We start from the raw sequence: 20,814 nt of genomic DNA on the forward strand, positions 1-20,814 counted from the left end.
AGACACAGTAACAACAAAGTCTCCAATGGAGACGTTACTGGGCCCGCTCGAGCAAATCGATGATCAACGGGAGGGCCTTTACTTTTACTTTTTACTTTTTATGGCCGACTCAGAATTGTTCTTACGCCGCTCTCAGAGACGCCCACAGGGCAGAGCCTGGCAAGCTCCCCATGGCACATTCGATACGCCAAAAACAGTAACAACAAGTCTCACAACGGAGACGTTACTGGTGCACGCTGGAGCAAGTCGACGAACAACGGGAGGGCAGTGCTACAGGACAGTGTTACAATGCCACAGTATGAGTGTGTGAGGCGAGGGGTGTGTGAAGGGGGTGGGTGTGAGGTTGTGTGGGAATGAGAGTGCGAGAGAGGTTGTGCGGGTTGTGTGTGAGTGTGTGTGAGGGGGTTAGGGCTGTGGGTGTGAGGTTTTATGGGAATATGAGGGTGTGTGTGAGAGGGGGATGTGTGTGTGGTGGTGAGGATTGTGTGTGAGTGTGTGTGAGATGGTAAGGGCTGTGGGTTGAGGTTGTGTGGGAGTATTAGGGTTGTGTGAGAATGTGCGCGGTGACCATGAAGTCAGGCCCCTTCCCGAGAAAGTGCAGTTCACGGCGCCAGAGGCCCGAGAGTTGTGTCCGGAGACATGCAGGGCCCGTCTCCCTCACAATGGGAAGCCCAGGGACCCTTGAGTGGCCTTGGGGGTCTTGGGAGCAGCTAGGGTCATCTTTAGCAGGACGCCCTGTGCCTGACAGGCGCTGGGGCTCAGGGGCGGGGGCACCCCTCCGCAGAGACACAGAGACCCCATGAGTCCTCCTAATGGATCCTGAGCCGCCACTCCGAACATGGTTGACAGGCCTGGGCCACGCCTCCCGTGCGGCTCCTCGGTCAGCTCTGAGGCCCGTTTGTCTCATGACACGGAGTGTTGTCAAGGGGGGGCGGGGACGGGGACCCTGACAGCGCCGAGGCCGATGGGTCCGTCCCGTGAGAAGGAGCTGGCGGGAGGCAGCAGGGAAGGTTCTGGCAACGGCGAAGGGCCCGTGAGCCCTGTGATTGCCGGGGCCAGAGGAAACGCCGAGCCCCGAAGGCGGGCGGGTAATTGGCGTAAGCGATCCCAGCCACTCGGCCCTCGGCCCCGAAGCCGGCACCATCTGTTAGCAATTGCCGGGAGGTGAGCCACAACGCCGGGCCCCGGGGTCACCGCACCGAGTATCTGCGGCTTGGCTGTGTCCTCGGACACCGTCAGGACAGGTTTGGGGGACTCGGGTCCACGCCAGGCTGCCGGTGTCCCCTCCCCTGGCACTTGCCAGAAAACCGGCCCGTCACCATATGTGGGTCTCAGGAGGGCTGCTGTGGGGACGGGCACCACTGTGTGCCACGGAAGTTACAGACTCACACGCATCCCTGCACACACAGTCCCGCCGACACACACCCCAACACAGTCACACACCCTTATACACACACACACACACCCCTCTGCACACCAACACACATACACCCCTGCACACACACCCCTATATATACACATACCTGCACACGCACACACACACACACACACACACACACACACACCCCTGTGATCACACAGTCACACGGGCCTGCGCTTGCCAGCACGCGCCGAGGGCCTGACCGGCAGGAGGCTCGCTCTCCTCTCCTTCGCAGTCTTCCCGTTTCCGCGACGGCCTCGACGGCCTCGGAGACCCGCAGGCGCAGGGCGTCCGTTTGGCGGGAGAGGAGAGGCGGCCTGCAGCCCCCGAGCTTACCACGTTGAGTCCCGCCGGGTGGGGGTGTGCGGGGGGGGGGGGGTGGAGGCTAGTCTTTTTTTTTTAATTTATATTTTTAAAATTCAAATCTTTTTCCCTCTGAGAAATAAGAGGAGCTGGTGAGGGAACACGCGGGTCAAGGCACAGCCCCATAGTCAGTGACGGGGCCGTATCACTCGGACCCGGGGCTGCGTCCATCACGTGTACAAAGTCACAGTTACGGCTTGCAGTGTCACCTCAGCCCCAGAGCCTGCACACCGCACGCCTCCTCCAGTCTGCACCCCGCCCTCCCGACCAAGGCCTTGCTCTTTGTCCAGTGCTCTCTGTGCCGTCCTTCCGGCCCGTATTCCACGGGCAAGTGAGCTTCCCCGAACTGCCCTCCCGGGTGACACACACTCTCCGCTCCACGCACCAGCCCCGCCATCCCACCCGCGCCGCAGGGACCCGCCACCTCATCTTCCCTGTGGCCACACGTATGTGCTGACCCCAGCTTCAGCGTCTCCGGGCCTTCCCACCTGCAGCCAGTAGGCCGCCTCCGCCGCCCGGTCTCGACTGTTCTGGGGAGAAGGCTTCCCTCTGGGTGATGACTTCCTCCCCCCCCTCCCCCCAGGGCCTGCCCTGGACCCCACCACCCACCCTCACGTGGCAGCTTCAGGGGTCCGACTACTGATCCAGGCGGCCAAGTCTGAAATTTCCCGCCGTGTGGTTGGTTTGGGGGCGCAGCAAGCGATGCTCGGGGCCTCCTCCGGGCTCTGCGCTCAGGGATCCCTCCGGACGGTGCTCAGGGGATGCCCAGATGGGTGCGGGGTGCAAATTTGGGTCGGCCACGTGCAAAACAAACGCCCTCCGCGCTGTGCTCTGGAGCCAGAGAGTGGCTCCGGCCCCTCTTAAGCCCCTTGAGATGTGCGTGCGTGTGTTTTACTGGAGACAGGACAGAGTCTTTCCAGCAAGTGTCCGTGACGTCGCCGCCGTTAGCGCTGCCTTTTCCAGAGGCCCGAGTTATGAGGGGGGAGCGTTCAGCCGCTTTGGAGCTGGGTCCCACGGGGAACCCGGGGCCACATTCCCAGGTCTCCGACGTGGATCCTGCAGCGACATAGCTCATAGCCTGACGTCTTTTCTCTCTGAGCTATGCCCGGACTCGTGGGCTTAGAGCACTCGGCGCCCCAGGAGGCCGGCACCGGATCTGGCCCCGGATCCGCCAGGAAGCGTCCGTTTGCTCCGGAGGAGAGAACGGCCTGACGTTTCCCTCGCGGGAATCGAGGGTCTTGTCAGCAGGGAGGGCAGGAAGGACACGCGCTCCCCGCGGCTCCCTCTCCCCCACCGAGTGCCCAGCCCAGATTCCGCCCCATCAGGTGGAATGTTCCAGAAAGCAGCGAGGTTTCGCTCTAGGAGGGCCACTTCCGCCAGGACTTGACCTGGGACTCAAGTGCGTGTTGTGTTGTGCCCCCCAGACCAGGCAGCCCTTCCACGAGTGTGGGTGGCCGGGCCAGGACCTTCTGGGCACCTGGCTCCCCTGGAGGGGTTGGGGTTAGGGGTGCTTCTGCTCCCGGAAGTTGTGTCCGATACCTCTCCGTCCACACGCCTTGGTCACCCACCTTTTATTTATTTGTCTTTTGGTGTTTGGACCACACCCATTAGTGCTCAGGGCTCCCTCCTGGCTCTGTGCTCGGGGCTGACTCCCGGCTCTGTGCTCGGGGCTCACTCTTGGCTCTGTGCTCGGGGCTGACTCCCGGCTCTGTGCTCGGGGCTCACGCTTGGCTCTGTGCTCGGGGCTGACTCCCGGCTCTGTGCTCGGGGCTCACTCTTGGCTCTGTGCTCGGGGCTGACTCCCGGCTTTGTGCTCGGGGCTCACTCTTGGCTCTGTGCTCGGGGCTGACTCCCGGCTCTGTGCTCAGGGATCATTCCTGGCACGCCTCAGGGACTCCATGCAGTGCCGGAGTTCAGACTGAGGCCAACCAGATGCCAGGAACACACCTTCATCCCCCGTCTCCCAGGGCCACGTCCTTAGACAAGGGGACAGTTCCTAGGCCCCTCACTGCTCTCTCTCTCTCTCTCTCTCTCTCTCTCTCTCTCTCACTCGCTCGTGTCTCATTCCTTAGTGTCCCGTGGTCACTTCTCAGCATCTGAAATGTGGTGACCCCCTGGTTCTGCAGCACGGGGGTCTGGGGCAGGGGGGAGGGGGGAGGCGGGAGGGGCCAGGGCCCCCTCCCTGGGCCTCGTGAAGCTGCTTCCGTTTCCTCCGCAGGCCTCGGCGGGCCGTGTCCGCCTGTCTGTCCCCTGCCGCTCCTGCCTCCTGCTCGCCCGCCTGCCCCGAGGAGACGCCCACTGGGCCGGGGTCCGCCCGCCTGGCGCTGCTTTGTGGCTGCTCCGCTCCGTGTGTGTGTGTGTCCAGACCCAGAGCGGCACAGAACTTTCTAGCACCTGGTCCTCAAAACCTTCCCGCTGCCCCCGCCCCCCGCAGGCCCCTGCTCCCAAGGGCGTGGGAGCCCCGCGCCCCGAGGGAGGGTCAGCCCGGCCGTGCGGGGGGCGTCAGAGCGGAGTGCCCGCTGCCCGCTGCCGTGTCCGCCCCGAGCTTGCCGTGTGATCTTCCTTTTCTCCCCTTTTTCATTTGCTTTCTTTTTCCTTTTTGTTTCCTCTCTTCCTCCCCTGCTCTCTCCTTTCTGCTCTCGGGATGCGGGACCCAGCCAAACGCAAGGCCTGGAAGCTGAATCGTGTTGGCAGCCTGCGAAATATTTACAGCAGCGGCGCCAACACCGAAGGTAACGCCAAGCGCCATCCCCGCGTGTGCCTGCCTGATTTTGCCACCCGTGTTCCTTTCAGCTTACTTAAATCCTGACCTTTCCCTTCCGTCGCCGGTGCTGATGTTTAAATTACTTCAGAAACCTATTTTCTCCTCTTTTTTTTTTTCCTCCCCCCCCCGTCCCTTCCCTTTATACATGTGGGCACTCAATGTAATATTTCCCAAGTTATTACAGTTTTTAAAAGTGTTAGTATCAGGTGTAATGATCTGTAGCCAAATGCAATTGTGTGCCGTGACATTTAAGTAACAGTCTTAATTTGTTTGGTGGAAGCTTTCTCCATAAAGCGTGCTGGGACTCTAATCCAGCCCCGGCCCGACCCGGCCCATTTGCATGGGCTGCGATTGCTTGTAAATTCAGTATATTGTTGTGTTTCTAAAGGTCGGGGGGTGGCAGAGTTCACAAATTGACTTGCCTTGGCTTTCTTCACGGAAGACGGCCGTCAGTGCTTCCGTAAGACCGCAGATTGAATGCCCCCTGCCTTCATTTGAACAACACAATTATAAATTGCCTTTTTTTCATTTTTTTCTTTTTTTTTTTTATGATTACAAATGTCAAGGGTCAGAATTATTTTGATGCCAGGCAAAGGGACGCCCACGGCCTCGGCTCCAGCCCTCGGAAGGGAGGCTGGCGTGCGTTCGGGCAATGCAAATCAAGTGACAATTCAGCAATCTCGAGAGAATGGGGGTGGGGGGGGAGACTTTTTTTTTCTTGATTTTTTTTTTTCAGTTTAATGTAAACCAAATGGGTCACGTAATCGCCAGCTCCTGCCCTCGCACTAATTGACTTATTTGGGGACGATTATAACTGTAATATTTTTCTTAATGTCACTGTTTTCTGGGCTGTTGATTTTAGCGATTGCCAAGCCGCGGCATTAAATCTCTTGTAAATTTTAAATTGCACGCCATTCCTGTAAACAGGTCCCTCTCCTCACATCCCGATCATTAACCTTTGCTGATTGATATCACCGTCCGTTTTTTCCCTGCCTCTCACAATTACTTCTCTGGCCACTGATCGCTCACAGCCCGGAGAGGGGGGGGACGGTCGGAGGAATGGATCTGGGAAACAAAAGTCCATTTTCACTCGGGCTTGTTAAGGGCCTATTTTTTTAATCATCATTTCTTTTTCATTCCTCAAGGGGAAAGCGTCGTCTGTTAGGGCACCAATGAAGCCTGACCCCATTGGCGCCTCCTTTTAAACATTCGCTCCGGGAAGACAGAGCGAGGGAGAGAAATAATCGAATGCTCGCAGACCCTCACTGCCATCCGCCCCACCCCCCCGTGTCTGAAACACCCGCGCTCTCATCCCGTGCCTGCCCACGCGGGTCATCTCATCGCTGTCCCCTGTGTGTCCTCCCGCGGTGCTAACCAGCGTGTGTGTGTGTGTGTGTGTGTGTGTGTGTGTGTGTGTGTGTCGGACGCAGCATTTGGTCATTGGCTTCCGGCCTGAGAAGGACGGAAGGGGGGGCTCGCGGGCAGGGAGGTGGTTAGAGGGGTTCGACCCTCCGGGCCCTCTGGAGGGCAGGCCGGTGGGTCTGGAGGGGACGCCTGGGGGCTGGGTCTGGAGGGACGCCTGGGGGCTGGGACTGCTCTCATGACACCGCCCTGGTGGGTCCCTCTGCAGGCCCCGGGTGCGGTGATAAAAGAGGGTGTCGCGTGGCCAGAGCGATAGCCCAGTGGGGAGGGCGTTTGCCTTGCACGCGGCCGACCCAGGTTCGATTCCCAGCATCCCATATGGTCCCCCGAGCACCACCAGGAGCAATTCCTGAGTGCAGAGCCAGGAGGAACCCCTGTGCGTGGCCGGGTGTGACCCAAAAAGGAAAAAAAAAAGGGTGTGGGCATGCAGCCCCCCTTCGCCACACGCTCAGCCTCCTCTTGGGGATCGCGCCGGGCGCTCAGACGCATCCCCTGCAGCCCCCATGACACGTGACTGTGCCCGTGTTGGTCAGACACGCCACGGTTCCCACTGGGATGCCCGCTGTCCCCCTTCCCAGCCCCGGCCCTTGAGGGCCACCCCAGCACCCAAGCGGACTCACCGCAGCTGGGGGGCTGGTGGCATGTCTGTGGATGGAGCCTGTTGACCGCCAGCCGCCCCCGACCCATATCCTGCGATGCCCACAGGCCCTGCCCTGACCCCTGTCCTGAGGTGCCCGCAGGCCCCGCGCTCCTGGGGTTGGAATGTGTGGAGGGGGGTGGGGTGTGCCTGCTCTAAGCTAGTCTCAGCCGGTGGCCACTCCGGAGCGGGGGCAGCAGCGGGGAGCAACAGGACCAGGGTCATGCTGACAAGTGTCCGGTTGGGGCCATGCAAGAGGGGGCATGGCAGGGGCTGGGGGCTGGGGGCTTCTTGCCGCGGTGGGCAAAACCACCCCCATGGTCCACTGCTGCTTTGACCGAGCCCGTGCCGAGTTCCCGACTGTGGACGTGCTGGTCTGTGGTTCTAGAACTTTCCCCAGGGCCAGGCCTGTGACGCGTTTGGGCCCTCAAGCCTGAGGGACACGCTCAGAGGTGCCCGAATGCCGCTTCCAAATGGACGCAGGAGGACCCTGTCCTTTGCCAGCACAGACAGGGCGGGCAGGCGACGGCCATGCTGGGCCCTTCCTGGGCGGTGTCCAACCCGACCTCCAGACAAGCACCCGACGGGAGGAGAGCGCCAGCCGAGGCCTCTGGGGGCCCTGAGCGGAGGTGGCCACTCCCCCTGCTTGGTCCTGTGGGGGCCCCTGATGTGCAGAGCCTCAGCCCAAGCCCAGTGTGTGTCGTGGGTGCGGCCTCCCCCTCCCCCGAGAGTCGCCTCCCCCATCCCTCGCCTTGCTGCTTGAGGTGCCCGCCCTCTTCGTGCCTCAGTTTCCCTTCTGGCAGCAGGGGGTGGCATCTGTTGCTCAGGTGGGGAGGCGGGAGCTACAAGATCCAGAGGGCGGGGCGCAGACACCTGCAAGGAGCGTCTCGGGGTCCAGCGCGCCGCCCCCCCCCCCCCCCAAGTGGGGAGATCATCAGGCCGCGGAACCTGGATCTGAGCCCGGCTCTGCCCCAGCCCAGCCCAGAACAGCAACTCAGCCTCCCTAGTAGCCACACAGTGGTCACTGGCTCCAGGTGTCCCTTGGCCGGTGTAGAAACAGTGGCGGTGGGGCCAGCGCAGTGGGACGGCGGGGAGGGTGCTTGCCTTGATCACGCCCTGCCTGGTTTGATCCCCAGCCCCGCCTGGAGGGACCCCTGAGTGCGGGACCAGGAGGAAGCCCTGAGCACTGCCAGGGGAGGGAGGGGGGAAGGAAGGAAGATGATGAACTCCAGGGAGGGAGGGAGGGAGGGAGGGAAGATGAACTCCAGGAAGGAAAGAGGAAGGAAGGAACAATGAACGAACCAACAAATGAAGGTGAACTCCAGGAAGGAAGGACAGAAGGAAGGACGGCCGGAAGGAAAGATGGACGGAAGGAAGGATGGATGGATGGGTGGAAGGAAGGACGGAATAGGAAGGAAGGAAGGAAGGAAGGAAGGAAGGAAGGAAGGAAGATGAACCCCAGGAAGGAATGGAATGAATGAACAAACAAATGAAAATGAACTCCAGGAAGGAAGAAAAGAGGAAGGGAGGGAAGGACGGAGGGAGGAAGATAATGAACTCACTCCGGGAAGGAAGGACAGATGGAAGGAAGGACGAATGGACGGAAGGAAGGAAAGAAAGAGAGAGAGAAAGGAAGTCCTGCAGAGCGATGCAGAAACCCCAGGCTGTTCAGAAGGAGAAGCCCAAGCCCTGGTATTTCTGGCTCACGACTTGGACCAGAAAGATTATATCAGCAAGCCGGGAGCACCTTCGGGCACCCAAGGGCCCGTATCTGACCCCTGAGTCCCGCGGCCCACAAAACCCAGAAGCATCTGGACCCACCCGGCCCACCGGCACCCCCAGGCCTCTGCGGCAGGGGACAAACACAGCCACGTGGCACAACTCCTAGAACCAGCTTCCGGGCCCTGCTCAAGCGTTGGCACGTCACTGACCCCAAACCCAGTGTTCGGGCCAGAGTTTCATCCCTGCGCCCTGCCCTGTAGGCAAGGTGCCCATGCCATCTGCCATGCCAGAGTCCCCCCGTGGAGGCAGCCGAGAGGGGACCGAGCCCCTTTCCTGTCAGCGCACGGCCACTGTCCCTCTGGGGGCTCAGGGAAACTGCCTCCCCGGCAGCTCCCAAGAGGCCCTGCCAGCTGGGCTGCCCCAAGGGGCCCGCACCACACATCTGCCAGGCCTTCATTCCTTCCCCCTTATGCCACATGGCCGCTGTGGGGTTCACCTGCACCGGGACTGTTACAAAGAAGGGCTGAGCGGAAGGACAGTGGGGACAGCGTTTGCCTTGCGTGCAGCCAACCCGGGTGCAAGCCCGTCTGGTCTCCTGGTCGAGTTTCCCAGCAACAGAGGGGTGGGAGAGAGGGAGACAGAAGAGAGAGGCACCTGAGGGCCTGAGCTTCCTCTGGACGTTGCCCAAAAGCCATCACTTTCCCTTTCTGGAAGTTTCCCTTCCAGAAAGGGAAATCTTTTCCAGAAAGGGAAATCTTTTCCAGAAAGGCGCAGATTAACGCCTTCGCCCAGGCCTGATCCGAGCATCCTCCACCCAGATCCTCCGAATTCCAGTAGGCAGGGGTCACACCCACCAACTGGCCCCCTGGCGCCATGTAATCCCATCAACGGCCAAGACCCAGAGACTATAAAACCCAGCTCCCGGACATCTTCTTATCTCATTCCTACTTTGGACATACTGGCAGGCCACCAAATGTTACCTGCCCACGCTGCAGAGTCTGGCAAACTCCCCGTGGCGTACCCAATATGCCAAATACCAGTAACAACGATGGGTCTCCTAAAGAGCCTTGAATATGGCACTTTCTTAAAAATCTCAGGGCTAGGATGAAGGAAACATTACTGGGGCCTGCTCGAGGCATTCGACAAATAACAGGATGGTCGTGATCGTGATCGCCCAGGCCTGGCCCCCCGCCATCCCAGACCCACCTCTCTCCTCCTGCGCGTCTTGTGCAGAGACCCAGCGGGGCAGAAAGTTGCAGCTCTCTGAAAACCCAGCCTTGGGCCGGAGTGACAGCACAGCGGGGAGGGTGTTCGCCTGGCATGCAGCCAACCCGGGTGTGATCCCTGGCACCTGAGCACTGAGCCGGGAGTGATCCCTGAGTGCAGAGCCAGGAGGAGAAAGCCCTGAGCACTGCCAGGAGTGGCCTAAGCCCCTAAATGGATAAATCCAATGAAAGCCGGGTGTTTCTACCACGGCGGGCCGAGGTCATGGGACTTCGTGGTGCGTGGGGGTCTTGATCGCGAAGAGGAATCCTACGGCTCGTGCCTGCCTCGCATCGCCCTGGGACGTGGAAGTCGCCCATTCATCCTCGGGTGTCAAATATCTGAGGCCACAGCTGGGCGGACCCCGAGGCTGGGAACGGGCCTTACTGTGGTACCTCCCGGCTGGGGAAGGAGGGGGATGACCCTGGGCGACACCATGTTCTGAGGTCAGCGGCGAGCGTCTCTCCCGCCCCAAGCAGGAGGCAGCAGGGATCCCGCCTGCAGACCCCCCCCCCCTTGCATTTGAAAATGAAGCTGAGGGCAGAGGGACCCCGGCTGCCGGGCGAGGGGTGAGCGGGCACTGTGCCCGGGAGGAGCCCCAGCCCCAGAGGGCATGAGGGGAAAGACCCTGCGGGGATTTCTGGCCAAAACAGGGGATGGAGGCACTGAGCAGTGGTGGGGCGGAGGCGGACGCGCCCCTCCCAGGACGGGTGTCATTGCCATTGGGTGGGGGGCACAGCGGGCGGGAAAGAGGAGAGTGAGGTAACTGAGTGCTACTCCAGGCAGGGGCGTGTTTGCCCCCCCCCCCAGCTGTGCACTGGGCTGCGGCTCTGCCCTCCGGCCCCTCTGGCAGGGCGAGTGCCCAACCCGTTACTCCCACCCCAGCTGCCCTGTGTCCAGGAGGAAGGGGTGGGCGGGGCTCAGGGTTCAAGCCTGCCTCACCAAGCACGAGGCCAGGGCAGCCCCCCCCTCCCCCAGCCATGGGAGTTCTGCAGAGTGTGAGCGGCAGGCAGCATGGCCAGCCACCACCGGCACCAGAAGGGGGTGGGGTAAGACGGATAAACCCAGAGAGAAACAAGTCCATGGGCATCACACGTGCCGGGTCTCAGCAGCCGTTGTTTGAGCCACTGGGCATCCACCCCACTGACTGTCCATCCCACTGGGTGTCCCGCTGACTAGAACTGAGCGGTATACTCCAGGACACTGGGTGTCCATCCCACTGACTGTCCATCCCACTGGGTGCCCATCCCGCTGATTGTCCATCCCACTGTGTGTCCATCCCCCTGACTGTCCATCCCACTGACTGTCCATCCCACTGACTGTCCATCCCACTAACTGTCCATACCACTGGGTGTCCATCCCACTGGCTGTCCAGGACACTGAGCGTCCATCCCACTGACTTTCCAGGACACTGGGCATCCATCCCACTGACTGTCCATCCCACTGACTGTCCATTCCACTAACTGTCCATCCCACTGGGTGTCCCACTGAGTGGGTAACTGAGCGGTATTCCAGGACACTGGGTGTCCATCCCACTGACCGTCCATCCCACTGGGTGTCCATCCCACTGACTGTCCATCCCACTGACTGTCCATCCCACTGACCGTCCATCCCACTGACCGTCCATCCCACTGACCGTCCATCCCACTGACCGTCCATCCCACTGGGTGTCCATCCCACTGACTGTCCATCCCACTGACTGTCCATCCCACTGGGTGTCCATCCCACTGACCGTCCATCCCACTGACTGTCCATCCCACTGGATGTCCATCCCACTGACCGTCCATCCCACTGACCATCCATCCCACTGGGTGTCCATCCCACTAACTGTCCATCCCACTGGGTGTTCCACTGAGTGGGTAACTGAGCGGTATTCCAAGACACTGGGTGTCCATCCCACTGATCGTCCATCCCACAGACTGTCCATCCCACTGGGCGTCCATCCCACTGACCGTCCATCCCACTGACTGCCCATCTTACTGGGCGTCCATCCCGCTGAGCGTCCATCTTGCTGGGTGCCCTTGGCAGAAGCGCCCAAGGCCTCTGTTCTGGGCCCAGGGCACCCCTAGGACAGACAGAGGCTGCTGTCCACCCCTGGCCCCGTCCCTCCCTCCCCCGCCCCAGCTCCTGCCCCCGAGCCTCCTGGGAAACAACTTCCGTGTGTGCCGTTGCAACTGCTTTTGTCCCTTAACCCTTTGTCGGCCCGGATTCCACACGGAAAAAAAATAATAATAATAATTGATGACTGATTGGCCCATTAACCTTTAAAATAAAAAAAAAAGAAGAAGCCAGCCAGCCTGGGCCATGTAATGAGAAAGATTCCTCGTGGGCTCGTGTGGGCTCCGAGCTGCTGCCCCCAGGAGGAGAACGGGCCCCGCGGGACGCCGTCGGCACAGAGACCGGACGCAATTAGTGAGCGCCCGTTATTAATGTCGGCGGATAATTGGGCAGGTTGGCTGCGACAGGTTCACGGCGCTGAAATACTGTTGCAGGGGCCCGGCCGCGGCCGTGCTGTTAAACACGAGGGCACCACACCGTCCCCGCTAGCCTGACCAGGGCTGGCCCCGGGCAGTCGTGCTGGGGTACCCCCCGGGATGCATGTCTGACTGGGGGGGGAGGGGTACACGATGATCCGGCGTCCCGCACATCTGGCTGATGGGCAGACACACTCCTGGGTTCTGTCACTGAGCACACGGAACACCCAGCACCCCATGGGGATCCGGGGCCCTGACCCCACCACGGCCAGAGTGAGGGCGGTGCCTGCCCTCAGTTGGGCCATGCCACGCAGTTCTCATCTTTCTGGTTTTCATTGATTTCTCCTTGGGGGGGCCACGCCTGGCGGTGGGCGTTTGGGGGCTCACTGCAATCTCGCCACCCGCGGTCCCTCCTGGCAGTGCTTGGGGCATGGCAGGGGACCGGGCAGAGCTGCCCCCAGCCTCCCTGCCCCCACACATCTGTGTGTTTCTGGCTGACGCTGCGGGTGGACACTTCCTGCATGACGGGTGGACACTTCCCACCCGGGGCTGACCAGACTCTTCCCCTGGGCCACTGTGGGGCTGGCTGTGGCCAGCGGCCTCTGTCCCACACGCCCCTGGGACTCGCCTCGTCCCACACACAGTGCCAGGAGGCCCCTGGAGATGGACGTCCTGGGGCGGACAGGCAGCCAGCAGGCAAATGTGTCCCCGGGGCCAGTCGGCCGTGATTTTGCAAGGGACAGGAACTGCAGAGAGGGGCTCGGGCAATACCCGCCTGCACTGGGGACCGCAGTGGCATCTCCAGGGCCCCACAGCCCGGCTGGCCTGCTGGCCACCACCGACCACCTGCCCCCAGGTAGGCCCCCTCTGTGCCCCGCCAAGGCCCCCGACTTTCCCAGAGGACAAGGGACGGGCCGGTGCCACAGCTCAGACAAGCACCCTGGAGCAGATCGGAGCGTCCACATCATCTCAGCTCCTCGTGCCCCCGCCCACCCCCGGCCGGCACTGGGGGGGCAGCATGTCACAGGAGGGACCAGAACCTCAGGGCCCGAGTCCCAAGCAAGCGCCGTAGCCCGGGGCCTGTTGGACAGAAGCCTGGGGGCGTGCGGGGGTCCCCCTTCCTGGAAAGGTTGGGAACACGTCTGTCACTGTGCCTTGGTCGGCCGGTCTGACTTTCCCAAGATTATAGATGTCTCTAAACGTCCGCAAGGTGCCCGCCACAGCCACCACCTGAATGCCACCAGGTCTCCCTCGTCCGTCGGGCACCCACCGCCCGGCCCGTCCTGGACGCTGCCGCTCTCGGCCTCGCTCCTGGTTTGCTTCCCTCGGCCCCGGGCCCGGCGAAAGGCCTTGGTGCCTCTCTGTGGCTGAGCACCGGCCACTCCGTTACTGTCCACATTGCTCTGTCCACTCTGCTGTCGGGGGTGCTCGCAGATTTGGGCTGCGGTGAGCATCGGGACACAGACGGGACCCCGGTGACGGACCCCGGTGACTGCGTCCCCAGCACGGCCGGACACTGGTCTCGAGGAAGCCTTCCTAGGGCCGTGAGGGGCACCTGCAGCTTTCAAACGTCCCTCCCCCTCGTCCACTGGTGTCAGGCGGGGAAATGATGCTCTGGGAAAAGTGGGGAGACTCTCGGGGCTCCCATCGGCCCCTCCGGACTATCCCACCTTTGTTTCTGCTCGTTGGGAGCTTGGAGGGCTCATGCCGGCAGTGCTCGGGACGTCTTCCTCGCTCTGCTCCTGGCTCACTCCCGGTGCAACTCCAGGACTCTGTGGGGTGCTGGGGACTGAGCCAACATCAGCCGCGAGCCCGGCAGGGGGGCGGGGAGCACTGAGGGAGGAGTCCAGGGCAGGAGAGAGCTGCAGGCGGGCTTTAAGGAGCCTGAGGTGCCCTCGGGGAGGGCATGTATGAAGAATGGGAAGCGAGCGGGTGCTGACGTGCCCCGGAGCCGCCTGCTCCCGGACCTGGGTTCTGAGTCCCGGACCGACTTGGTCCATGGAAGTCACAGCCCCAGACCACGTTGGGGAGGGACCGAGAGATGGGACGGCAAATGGGGTGCTCGCCATCCGTGCAGTGGACCTCATTCAATGGCCACACCCAGAGCCAGGAGTGAGCCCTGAGTGTAGAGCCAGGAGTCAGCTCAACACAGAGCCTGGAGTGAGTCCTGAGCACTGAGCCGGGAGTCAGCCCTGAGCACTTAGCCAGGAGTGAGCCCTGAGCACAGAGACAGGATTAAGTCCTGAGCACCACCGGTGTGCCCCCCCCCAACCAAACCAAAGCAAAAAAACAAAGGCTGATCTGGGCTTGGACAGGCGGCCCTGAGTGACTCAGTGTGGGGTGCAGTGCCAGACGCGCCCCCTGCAGGAAGAGCCCACACCTGCACCCTGCTCTCTGAGCATCCACGTGCCATGGATGCCTGTCCCCACCACCCCTTGGTGGCCTTGAGCATGGAGCTGCGGGGGGGAGGGGCACGCCCCCACCCGGCCATCCCCAGCCAGCTCCCCTCTCCCTGGGCTCCTGGCCCGTGGAGTCTGGGCAGGAAGGTCTGTAACACGCAGTGCCGCAGAATCTGCAGAGGGCTCCTGGTGACCACAGTTCCCTGGCCCATCCATACTGGTTGCAGCCACGTGTCCATCCCCTCTGCCTGCCACAGGGGCTGCCCGTTCATCTTCTCATCTGGTCGTCACTCATGTCCAGGCGCCTCTCTGTCCCCCTGCTGGCCTGATTGTGACCGGAAGTTCGCCAAGCGATTCTGTGTACATTATGTGAACCCGGGGCCTGGCTGAGGGGAACCGTGTGGCTGGAACGTGGCGGGCTGGCCAGCTGGCCAGGCCTCTGGGCTCTGAGTCCCGCTGGTGGTACCTGGGTGGGCTGTGCGGGGCCTTGTAGGAAGCCGCAGCAGCTTCCCCAGGGAACCCCCAGAGGAGCAGTGGATCCAGGGGCGCCGTGGGCCCTGCAGTGGGCATCACGGTCAGCCGCGCCCACAGGCCCCTGCTCTGTGCTCTCGGGACAGACCCCCGTGGCTTGTGGCAGTTCTGCATGAACATCCCCGCGTGCCTTTACTCCAGGATGATGTGTGTGATGGTCCCCCTTCCTGAGCACCCCAAAACCCAGGAACCCAGGGGGTTGGGGGTCAGGGAACTGAGCACCGGCCCCCGTAATTCACATGGTCCTCCAGCCCCCCTGGTGGGGCACTCCATTCGATCTCCCCTAGCTTTTTGGGGTCCTTCGGACTCAGCACAGCTCAGCATGACCTGGGCCAGGTCACCCGCACCCCAGGGCCACAGCCTTTGACCGCCAGAGGGAGGCTCGGGCCTCTGGGTGCTGCCAGCACCCGGACCCCCTTGTCAGGGAAGTGGGGCTCACGGGGGCTGGGCGCACCCCTGGGAGCAGATGAGGGACCCTGTGGGGCAGGTCTTGCCTGCCCATCACCAGGAGATGGAGCAACTCGTCCCCTCGGTCAGCTCGAGGCAGCTGCTGGGTCACGGCCAACCGTGACGGGGGCCGAGAGGGCACGAGGTGAGCAGCCAGGGGGCCCCGCGTGGGCAGGTGGCCTTGGCTGGTCCCCAGGAGTCCCGTGGCGAGTTGGGCTCAGCCTGCCCCGCCCAGGGGCTGCGTGTCTGGGCCCGCCTTCCTCACACCCCAGAGCCGGGTGTTGGCAGGGAGCCGGGCACCCTTTCCTAAGCTGCTTGAGTCCTCGTCAGACCCTCCACACACCTCCCCCCGTGTTTTGTTTTATTGGCAGGGGGATTGGGGAGTGCCCACCTGGCAGTGCTCAGGACTCCCTTCTGGCAGTGCTCCCCAGCGGGGGCTGGGTGCGAGGCGAGAGCCCTCCCGGCCATCCTCTTGCTCACGCCCCGACTCTGTGTTTCAGAGCAAGAAGAAAACTTCGAGCTCATCATCGTCTCCCTGACGGGCCAGACGTGGCACTTCGAAGCCCCCACGTACGAGGAGCGGGACGCGTGGGTGCAGGCCATCGAGGGCCAGATCCTCGCCAGCCTACAGTCCTGTGAGAGCAGCAAGAATAAGGTGGGGACCGCGGGCAGCCGGGGCTGGGACCCCCGTGGCCCGCCGCAGAGGGCGAGGTCGGGGGGAAACTCAGAGCTGAGTGGCCGCTGCCCCTATGTCCTGAGTGGCCAGCCGGTCGCTGTGGCGGGGCTCGGGGGACATCGGGGTCGGGGGCACCGACTCCGTGGGGCGGTAACGGTGCTTGCTCGGTGCTCCCGGGTCCACCGGATGCGGAGGACAGTCTGGTGGACGCGAAGGGAGAGCCTGCCCAGGGCTCAGGCCGAGCTGCCGGCCGGTCTCCAAACTGCTGCCAAGCTCGGCCCGGGTTTTCGTGGGTTCGTGGAGGGTTCGAGAAGCGCTCGGCGCTCTCCCTCGCCAGCTCACCGCGTGCTCGCTCTGGCCCTGACGTCAACGTTTTTCTTTCTGCAGGGGCAGGGGAGGTGTCTTTTGGGTCACGCCCAGCAGTGCCCAGAGGTTCCTCCTGGCTCTGCGCTCAGGAGTGACTCCTGGTGGGTGCTCAGGGGACCCGATAGGGTGTCGGGGACCAACCCGGGTCGACCCTGTGCAAGGCAGGCGCCCTCCCCGCCCTCCACACTGGACTATCGTTATGGCTCCTAATGTTCTTTTTTTTTCTAGGGGCCGCACCTGTCGGTTCTGCCCAACAGCCCCCAAGACCACACCCAACAGGGCTCAGGGTCGGCCGTGCGTGGGCGTCAGCTCTGCGGCTTTGACCCGTGTCCCCAGGCCGCGGTCAGCCCCCTTCCCCCAGCCCTGCCGGGAAGGGCTCCCCCCGCCCTGAGAACAGGCTCCTTGCCCCTCACGGCCGCAGAGACCAGCACTCAGCCAACCAGGGTTCGATCCCCAGCACCCCTCAGGGTCCCCCCGCCCCCCGGGCACCGCCAGGAGTGAGTCCTGAGCACCAGCACGTCTAGCCCCCAGACAAACAGAAGCAGCTCAGTCCTTGAGCACAGTGCAGCGAGGGCCCCTGGGAGCAGCTCATCTCTTGGCGGAAGTGCCCCTGCAGTGCTGGGCCTCATCTCCCAGAGGGGATAGCAGATGGGTGTGGGGGGCTCAAAGGATGGGCCTGGCCCCACCCCGCCACTAGGCGAAGCATCCTGAGAGCGTCAATGCCCGTGTCCAGTGCATCCTGGCCAGTGCGGCTCACGTGTCCATGAGGGAGAACACACACACACACACACACACACATACACACACACACACACACACTGGGCACAGTTCCGCCGAGCCCAGACCTCAGGCAGGCGGCCGGGATGTTGGGGGGTCCTAGAATTCCTGCCTGTGCTGAGATGCCCGTGTCCGGTGCATCCTGGCCAGTGCGGCTCACGTGTCCATGAGGGAGAACACACACACACACACACACACACACACACACACACACACACACACTGGGCACAGTTCCGCCGAGCCCAGACCTCAGGCAGGCGGCCGGGATGTTGGGGGTCCTAGAATTCCTGCCTGTGCTGAGATGCGGCTGTAGACGCCTGTGTCTCACACGTGGCTCAGCCCACCGAAACCCACACTGGCACGTTGCACAACCCGTGGCCCTGTGTCAGCCAGAGGCTGGGCCCCGGCCACCCCTCTGTAATTCATTCCACTTGCTCAGCGAAGACCCTGACATTAAAGACAAAATCCCCCCCACCCCGAAGCCAGGGTGGGAGAGTGGGCCCGGGGCAGCGTGCCCCCAGGACACATCACCCACAGCCCCTGCTGCCTGCGCACTGCAGGGAGGATAGAGCAGATGGAGGGGGCTGGAGCGATAGCACAGCGGGGAGGGCGTCTGCCTTGCACGCGGCCGACCTGGGTTCAATTCCCAGCATCCCATACAGACCCCTGAGCACCGCCAGGAGTAACTCCTGAGTGCAGAGCCAGGAGGAACCCCTGAGCATCGGCGGGTGTGACCGCCCCCCCACCAAAAAAAAATAATAATAATAATAACACAGAACAGGCTGAAGCCCAGAGGCAGAAAAAGGGAAGAGCAGTGACTGGCGGGGACCGGAGGGTGGGTCAGGGAAGCGTCCAGTACGACAGAGTTAGAGCAGGCGGTCACTCTGGACGTGGACAGGAGGGAAGGGGCCAGCATGAGGCCCCTGGCGTTGTAACCACAGTGCCCGGAACAGGAGAAAAGAAGAGAGAGGCTGGGGCTGGAGCGATAGCACAGCGGGGAGGGCGTTTGCCTTGCACGCGGCCGACCCGGGTCCGATTCCCGTCATCCCATAATGGTCCCCCGAGCACCGCCAGGGGTAATTCCTGAGTGCAGAGCCAGGAGGAACCCCTGAGCATCGCCGGGTGTGACCCAAAAAGCAAAAAAAAAAAAAAAAAAGAAGAGAGTCTGCTGAGAGGCTGCCGTGGGAAGGGAGGGTTGGGCCCCTAACGGGGCTCCTGAAACTCAGCCCTGCGCGCCCCGTGCTGTGTCCCTCTGGGTATTGCCGCGGGGGACCCAGCAGGGATCAGTGACACCCCCCTCGGGAGTGGGCACCGGCCCCCTGTGCGGACACAGTGGAGTGAAAGGCCCCAGTGAGGCCTGAGCCCTAGTGTAGGCAGGAGTGTCAGGGGACAGTGTCCCGGGAGCAGGCGGGCAGCCTCAGACCCGCCCCTGCAGTGCCAGGGTCAGGCACGTTTCCAGAACATTCCTCTGCCCGCCTGTCCTCTGAGAAACCGCATGGTGGTGCCCAGTTTCTGCCCGGATGACCCGCACGAGGACATCCTCGCTGGGGGCCATCTCTGACCCCTCCCACCTCACTCCAAGCGCCTCCCTCGGGGGCGACTGGGGGTGGTGGGGGGCCTGGGACGCGCCCATCCGCCAGCGCTCACACTCTCCTCCCCCTCCCGCAGTCCCGACTCACCAGCCAGACGGAGGCCATGGCCTTGCAGTCCATCCGGAACGTCCGAGGCAACAGCCGCTGCGTGGACTGCGACGCCCAGAGTGAGTTGGGAACGTGGACCGGGCAAGGGAGGGGCCGCTTGCCCAGCTGCGCCCACCCGGGCCGGGTCTCGGTGGCAGGACGGGGCTGCAGGGCGGGTCACCCCAGCTCCCACACTAAGCCTGAGCTGAGAGCACCCCCGTTTCAGTCGTGAGGGGTGTCTGAGTGCGGGGAGCTGAGAGACACCCTGGTGGGCAGGAGCGGGACCCCCGGGGGAGAGAGCGGCCCCTTCCCCAGGGTCTCCGGGTCACACGCCCCAGACGGTGCTGGGGGGTGGGGCTGGCAGAGAGGAGGCTGGCAGCGCCTCCCTCTGGAAGCTTCTGAAAGGGCCTCAGAGCACGGTGTAGGAGACGGGGCGGCCCCTCTGTGCAGGGGGTGCGGCCGAGGGGGCGCCAAGGGCTTCGAGATGGGGCCTCCCACCTGCGCAGGAAAAGAGGAAGGGTGGGAAAGTCAGCCCTCGGCACTGCAGCTCAGAGGAGAACACCCAGGGCGCCGCAGGGGCCTGGCGGGAGGAGGAGCCCGGGCATTGGTCTCTGCGGTCTGGGGCCGGTCTGCTCACTAGGTGCTTCCGGCCGCATTTCCGCTGACCGCCACCACGCCTGTCCGGAGCCCTCGGACCGGCCACCACAGCTGCCACGTGTCCGTGGCCTGTGGGCGGCCGTGGAACCCCTAGAGTTCTCTCTGGGAATACTGGCTGTGTCCCTGAAACCAGGTGTGGGGTGCCTGGAGCTGGCTGTGGAGGGGCGTGAGGGGGAGCCCCTGCCGTGCATTTTGCCCTTGGGAGACAAGACCTGGGGCACAGGAAGCAGGGTCTGTCGGGCGGGCCTGGGGGACTCTGTCCACAGGCTTCCTTCCCCTTCCAGAAAACTCTGAAGCCGGCCCCCAGCTGGGGGGCCGGGTTCACATGTGACCAGGGCCCTGGTAAAGCAGGCTGTCAGAGAAGCAGGATCCGCCCAAGGAGTTTGCCTTGGCACATGACCTGCCAAGGGTCCCCCGAGCACTGCCCAGAGTGAGCCCTGAGCACAGAGCCGGGAGTCAACCCCGAGCACAGAGCCGGGAGTCAGCCCTGAGTACAGAGCTGGGGGTGAGCCCTGAGCACAGAGCCAGGAGTCAGCCCCAAGCATAGAGCCGGGAGCCAGCCCCGAGCACTGAGCTGGGAGTCAGCCCTGAACACAAAGTTGGGAGTCAGCCATGAGCACAGAGCCGGGAGTCAGCCCTGAGCACAGAGCCAGGAGTCAGCCCTGAGCAGAGAGTCGGGAGTCAGTCTTGAGCACAGAGCCAGGAGTCAGCCCCAAGCATAGAGCCGGGAGCCAGCCCCGAGCACTGAGCTGGGAGTCAGCCCTGAACACAAAGTTGGGAGTCATCCCTGAGCACAGAGCCGGGAGTCAGCCCTGAGCACAGAGCCGGGAGTCAGCCCTGAGCACAGAGCCAGGAGTCAGCCCTGAGCACAGAGCCGGGAGTCAGCCCTGAGCACAGAGCCAGGTGTGGCTCAGAAACCAAAAGAAGAGAGCCGTGAGGGAGGGTTGGAGAGACCCGTGTGGCAGCCAGACCCGTGTGGGGAGAATCCAGTGTGGGCCTTGTCCCAGGGCCTGGCGGGGTCCTGGAAGTTGCCCTGGGGCTGCCCGGTTGCAGGAGGTTGGACGGGGGTCGCTTGCCCGAGAGGGGCCCTGCGTGCCCAGAGACCTAGGCAGGGGCCTGCGGACCGTGCGAGCCTGAAGTTCGTCCGACTGTGGACCCCCTTCCCCGGGCACCCCCAACCTTCCCTCCCCACCCCACCCCCCGCGGCACACAACCCC

General features: G+C 62.9%; 1 protein-coding gene across 6 annotated transcripts in view; it reads left to right on the forward strand.

Moving 5' to 3' along the window:
* The window catches only part of AGAP1 (ArfGAP with GTPase domain, ankyrin repeat and PH domain 1), a 502,434-nt gene that overhangs the window by 442,415 nt on the left and 39,205 nt on the right, over positions 1 to 20,814 (forward strand). For 4 of the 6 annotated variants that reach the window (XM_056122103.1, XM_056122116.1, XM_056122109.1 and 1 more), the window contains 3 exons: positions 4,441 to 4,515; positions 15,943 to 16,097; positions 18,930 to 19,020. In XM_056122103.1, coding sequence (XP_055978078.1) covers positions 4,441 to 4,515; positions 15,943 to 16,097; positions 18,930 to 19,020 — 321 coding nt within the window. The remainder of the gene's footprint in view (positions 1 to 4,440; positions 4,516 to 15,942; positions 16,098 to 18,929; positions 19,021 to 20,814) is intronic. The other 2 variants (XM_056122124.1, XM_056122131.1) reach the window with 1 other exon arrangement.

This window comes from Sorex fumeus, unplaced genomic scaffold (assembly GCF_029834395.1).
Source record: "Sorex fumeus unplaced genomic scaffold, SorFum_2.1 ptg000005l, whole genome shotgun sequence".
NCBI lineage: Eukaryota > Metazoa > Chordata > Mammalia > Eulipotyphla > Soricidae > Sorex > Sorex fumeus.